This window comes from Phaenicophaeus curvirostris, chromosome 19 (genome assembly GCF_032191515.1).
Source record: "Phaenicophaeus curvirostris isolate KB17595 chromosome 19, BPBGC_Pcur_1.0, whole genome shotgun sequence".
Classification (NCBI taxonomy): domain Eukaryota; kingdom Metazoa; phylum Chordata; class Aves; order Cuculiformes; family Cuculidae; genus Phaenicophaeus; species Phaenicophaeus curvirostris.
In genome coordinates, this window is record NC_091410.1 from 12818451 (window position 1) to 12824450 (window position 6000).

Here is a 6000-nt window from a genome sequence, read left to right on the forward strand (position 1 = left end):
TTAAATGAGCTCCCTCTTAAACATATTAAACCAAAAAAATACTTATTCTTAAGGAAAGAACACCTGACAGCAAAGTCCCTGTGACTTTAGATGTTTTACCCTACCTCAGCAGACGACTTCTTTTAAAACAGTAAAAAAGCAAACAGCATTTCTAGGGAGCAAAGTTTGTAACCCCGGGCTGCAAATGGGTCAGGAAAAACTCCAAAGAAAAAAATAAAAAAAAAAAAATCAATGAGTTGAAAAGTCACACGGACAGCTGATCACAAATAAATCCTGACAGGTGATCTTTAAAAGCCTGGCACATAGCCTGGCTCCTTTGAAAGAAAGAATGAGGACACATTATCTGCTTTTAATTTTGTGCGTGCATACGCGACAGAAAATGATGTAGCACATATGCACTATTTTAAAAAACTGGCTCAGAAAAAACAAAGGGTTTTATATTCTGCTCTTGCCAAGTCCAAATATATTTGAACTTTGGAAACCCTTATAAGTTATTAGTTAACTATGAAATGCCTTGAAACCGAAATACAAACCAAAGTCAAATCTACATAAAGTAAAAGTGAGTGAATGTAACCTACGACTGAACACACACTGCTGACCTGGGGCCAAGGAGGCTGCTGACAGGTTTGGGGGACTTCGGTGTTTTATTTCTTTTTAATGAGGAAGGAATGTTGCAAACTCGTAAGACTCTTCTATTTCATCCTGCTCCACAACTTTTGTCCTTCTATTTATTTATTTTGCCCCCTTATCAGATGATTCGCACAATGACTTCGCACGCTGAGCGTGGCAAACGATCAAGCAGAAGGGAGAGGAGTGGTTTCCTGCTCCCAAGAGCACATTTTGCTCTAGCAAACCTTGTGTCACCCCAGGTCTTTTCTCTTTGTTTTTTAAAAAAGGCAAAGCTCCATATTTTCCAAACTTCACTGCTGACACTATTCCACTGACCATGATCTCAGCCATGCTGGTGTCAAGCCAGAGCAGTTATTCGGGCTTCACACAAGCGTCTCTAAAGGACTCATTTCAAGCATTAAGAAACTAACAGAACACTTCCACTGACATGAAACGAGCTTGAATCATGCATTACCACCAGAACCTCAACTCCACAATGTTTTCTTTGCCTACAGCTTAAGATGACTACAGACAGAAGTTACCAACTCGGGTCAGAATTACACTTGATTTCTGAGAATTTAAGCAAGATTATAACGCAGTTCCAAAATCAGTTCCTGCTCAATGTACTGTGGCAAATTTTACTTGTCTCAATAGAGAATAAGATTATGGCCAAAATTTCAAGCAGGAAGCATCGTCTTTAACCTCAAAATAATCGTCCATTCCTGTGTTCTCACATCAAAAATTGGCCAGCAGAGTATTAACATCACGGCATCTACGCATTACTGTTCCTTTTGTGGCCTTTTTACTTGCTAATAGCTAGGCTACCAACGAAGAGAAGACAGGAGAGTTTCCTTGGAATTCCCACAGCTTCCTTACATAATTTAAATAATAATCCCAGGGGGCAAGCTAGCAATCACTAGAGCTATTATTTTTTTTTTTTTTTTGAAGTGTGAGTGACTTGGATCATAGCATCTCTCTCTAAGCTGCCTGTCAACCATATGGGGAGAAGAGTGATTTGCACAGAGGAGGAGGGCCCGTGCCAAAATCCATATGAAGTTCTTAGGGGTGATTTACCTGGTCTGACTGGGCTCTGCATGCAGTTCTGCGACACCATGCCTGGATGGACTGAAGTAGAAGCCCTGCTGCTGAGGTCCATGACAGAAGGTGATGCTGAGGTAGCTTGCTGGAGACCCGACTGGTGCGGGCTATGCTCGTGCTGGTTTGGGCTGGGTGGAATGCCATTTTCTGAGAGGAATTCTTCCAGGTCCATGTATTCCAACTGGAAAGTGTCTCCATCGTATGGCAGTGTCTTGTCCCATAATGTTGGGCCCAAGAAAGCTGACTGAGGGACTGTGGTACTGGTGCTGTCATCATCTAACTTCTTCTCTTTGTCTTTTTCTTTACCGAATGCTTAAACAAAACACAAAAGAAAGATATAAGAGCTGCGTAATTAAAATATTAGCTACTACTACTTCAATTCTTTTTCCTACACTGTCAGTTCAAAGAAACGAATATTCCCTTCATAAAAATAGCCCCCTTGATGTGCTCCATTTGGTAGAGAATTGAGGGTCATGCAAGCCAGGCACCTCTGCTGGACCCAGCCTTGGGTTTGAGATTCTCCTCTATTTTTAGTTCCCAATTCCATCGCACGCATGGCTTTGGACGTCAGTTCCAATAAGTGCCCAACAGACTTAAAAGTGAGTATTTCAGTTACAGCAAAATGGGAGATGTTGCTGTATTCTGTTGAAAACCAAGTCTTAACATGATACCGCCCTAACTTATTATCCTGTGTCATGCTTCTAAATTAAGGTCCCAATCTAGCTAGTCCTTACACAAGGAAATTAGTCCTCAAATTCAGTACTTGTTAACGTTACTAACTTACAGTCACGGTGAAGCCTGACAGAATATGAAGTACAGAGGAGCTAATAAAAAATTCTGAAGCAGAGAAATATAAACAGTTAAAATGTCACTTTCTTATTCATCCCCACAAAATCCAGGGATTTCCACACACATCTTTTGAAGGAAAACACCTGGTTCCTCTACAAGATCTGCAAGATTCTGAACCGATACAGCTTTCTATCGGCTATCGTGCCTCCTTAATATTTTCTTTTTAACCACATGTGACAACCCTGGTGGAACCCTACAAGTTCCTTTGCGATGAAACGCTGAGGACTCAAAAAGCTGTGGGTCTGCAGGAACTTTGACAGGGTTTTGGGTTCAACGGACATTGATTCATTGCAAATACAAGGTGCAATTGCAGGTCAGCTTTGCAGCAGAGCAGCAGCTCCCCGCTGTTACGGGGTTCAAGGGAAGGTGGGTTTAAATCAGAAGGGAGCACTGGGTACCTTGAGGAGAGGCTGGGATGCCCATCACCCCGCTCCCCATCCCACCCCACACCTCCCAGTCGCAAATCCTGCCTTTTAATCCATTTTTCCAGACATATGGAACTTGGTAAAAAACCAAAACATTAACTCGGGCCGGCTGCGTCCAATATCCCTACGGAAATCATAGGCTCATGGAACGGTTTGGGTTGGAAAAGACCTTAAAGATCATCCAGATCAGGGCTTCACCGCTTGCGGGGTCAGGAACGAGGGGGAAAAGGGGGAGCGAGGCAGCTGCAAAGGGGAGCAAGGAGGGGTGTTTTGGGGTGCCGAGCTGCAAGGGGGCATTTCAGGGGTGCTGGGCTGCAAGAGGGAGCTGGGGGGGGCTGCAAGGGGGAGCAAGGAGGGGCGTTTAGGGGTGCAAAGCTGTAAGAAGGGCATTCAGGGGCGCTGGTCTGCAAGGGGGAGCTGGAGGGACTGAAAGGGGGATCAAGGAGGGGTGTTTGGGGGCATGAAGCTGCAAGGGGGGCATTTCAAAGTGCTGGGCTGCTAAGGGGGAGCTGGGGGGCTGCAAGGGGGAGCAAGGAGGGGTGTTTGGGGGCATGAGGCTGCAAGGGGCGCATTCAGGGGTGCTGGGCTGCAAGGGTGGGGCAAAGAGGAGCGTTTTGGGGTGCCAAGCTGCAAGGGGAGCGGGGGAAGGAGTGTGCGGGGGGGGGCATTTCAGGCTGCTGGGCTGCAAGGGGGAACAAGGAGGGGCGTTTCGGGTGATAAACTGCAAAGGGGAACATTTCGGGGTGCCGGGCTGCGAAGGGCAGCGGGGGGAGCTGCAAGGGGGGCCATTTCGGGGTGTCAGGCTGCAAGGGGGGGGGGGGGGCTGCAAGGGGCGTCCTCACCGTCTTCGTGAGCGAGCGGCAGCTTGAGCGGGTTTTCCAGCAGGGACTTCAAGACGCCGTAGGTGGGAGGTAGGAAGGTGGGGTTCAGCGGGAGCGGCCGCGACATGGTGAGGCGTCCCTAGCCGGGGAGGGGGCCGCGGCGGAGGCTGAGGCGCTGCGGGTGCCGAGGGGAGCGGGAGAGGCGCGGACCCAGCTCCGGCTGCGCCGCCCCCGCCGCCCGCTCTGCCCGCGCGCCCCGCCCGCCGCCCGCGTGCCGCGCGCCCAGCGCTGACGTCACGCCCCGCGCGCCCATTGGCGGCGGAGAGCGAGAGGCCCCGCCCCCCGCCGGGCCGCGCCCCCTCCCGCTCGCTCCCGGCCCCGCCCCTCCACGTGCCGCGGCGCGCGCGGCCTCAGAGCCCGCCCAGACACACACCCCCCCCCCCCCCCCCCGCCTCAGGGGCAGCGACACCCGCCATGGCCCCGGGGATCCGGCCCCGGGGATCCAGCCCCGCCTGCAACACCTCCAGCTCACCCACTGCCGCGGGCAACCCGGGCCAGGGCCTCCCCACCCTCACGGGAAAACATTTCTGCCTAAGATCTCCTCTCAACCCCGCCTCTTTCAGTTCAAAACCACTCCCCTCATCACTCCCTGATCACCACCCCCCACCCCCCCAGCTTTCCTGCAGCCCCTCTCAGTACTAAAAGCTGCTCTAAGATCTCCTCAGAGCCTTCTTTTCTCCAGGCTGAACAGCCCCAGCTCTCTCAGCCTGTCCTCCTGTGGGAGCGGCTCCAGCCCTTCATAGAATAATCATAGAATCACAGAATAACCAGGTTGGAAGAGACCCACCGGATCATCGAGTCCAACCATTCCCATCAATCACTAACCCATGTCCCTCAGCACCTCGTCCACCCCTGCATTAAACCCCTCCAGGGAAGGTGACTCAACCCCCTCCCTGGGCAGCCTCTGCCAGTGCCCAGTGACCCTTTCTGTGAAGAATTTTTTCCTAATGTCCAGCCTAAACCTCCCCTGGCGGAGCTTGAGGCCATTCCCTCTCGTCCTGTCCCCCGTCACCTTCAATCATCTCCCTGGCCTCAAGTTGTTTCCCCACTCAAGTTACTTCAAGCGTATTTTACAAAGGAGCTACTGCTTGTTTCAGGCATAAAAACATTCGTCATGGTTCTAAGAACTGTGCTTTCTCCACTGTTTCTGCACTTGCTCTTTATTTATTGCATTTGCATAACTTGAAATGGTAATTAGGAATTCTGTTCTGAAATTCCTCCTGGAAACCAAATTGCAGTTTCTCTTCCTAATGTCTAACCTAAATCTTCTCCCTTCCAATTTAAAGCCGTTCCCCTTTCTCCTATCACTCCAGGCCCCTGTAAAAAGTCCCTCCCCAGCTGGTCCAGAAGAGGCCACAAATATGATCAAAGGCCTGGAAAAATTCCTCTTTGAAGAGAGGCTGGGAGAGTTGGGGTTATTCAGTTTGGAGAAGAGAAGGCTCCTAGGAGACATTATTGCAGCCTTTCAATACTTAAAGGGGCTTATAAGAAAAATGGGGAAAAACTTTTTAGCAGGTCCTGTAGCGATAGGACAAGAGATGATGGTTTTAAACTAAAGAGAAGTTTCGGCTACATATTAGGGGGAATTTTTTTTCACTGAGGGTGGTGAAATGCTCCCCCAGGTTGCCCAGAGAGGTGGTGGATGCCCCATCTCTGGAAACATTCAAGTTCAGATTGGAAAGGGCTCTGAGCTACCTGGTCTGGTTGAAGATGTCTGTGTTCCTGAAAGGGGTTGGACTGGATGGGCTTCCTGGTCCCTGCAAATCCAAACCATTCCATGATCCTATGATTCTCCTGCTGCTGGCACATGTGGTGGGTGCTCTCTGTGGCTGGGTCCTCCGGGATTCACACCTGGTGAGGCTGCGGCCAGCCGGCTCGTGGGATCAGGGATGAACATCCACGAGCAGGAATGCTTGACCTTGCTCAGTGCATCGGGCAGGAGAGCAGCGGGGAGGGCGGCAGCGGCGACTCGCTGGGCACCCACTGCCCCGGCCGGAGGGACCCACACCGCTGCTTGAGGGGTGCGGGCTGCACACAGCCCCCGTGCCCCAGAGGCGGCAAGGTGAAGGATGGTTTTATCAGTTTCCAAGGGTACCAGCTGCCAGGCTTGTGAGCGTTTGGTTTTGGAACCACGGCAG

The 6000-nt window shown here is 50.7% G+C and overlaps 1 protein-coding gene across 2 annotated transcripts in view; it reads right to left on the bottom strand.

Annotated features, from left to right (window-relative positions):
* HLF (HLF transcription factor, PAR bZIP family member) overlaps positions 1-4021 on the bottom strand; it is a 36260-nt gene extending 32239 nt beyond the window's left edge. For both annotated transcript variants that reach the window (XM_069872895.1, XM_069872894.1), the window contains exons 1-2: positions 3824-4021; positions 1684-2019 (exon numbers count right to left, since the gene is read on the bottom strand). In XM_069872895.1, the coding sequence (XP_069728996.1) occupies positions 1684-2019; positions 3824-3929 (442 nt within the window). In that variant the 5' untranslated portion in view covers positions 3930-4021. The remainder of the gene's footprint in view (positions 1-1683; positions 2020-3823) is intronic.
* Between the last annotated feature and the right edge of the window lie 1979 nt (positions 4022-6000).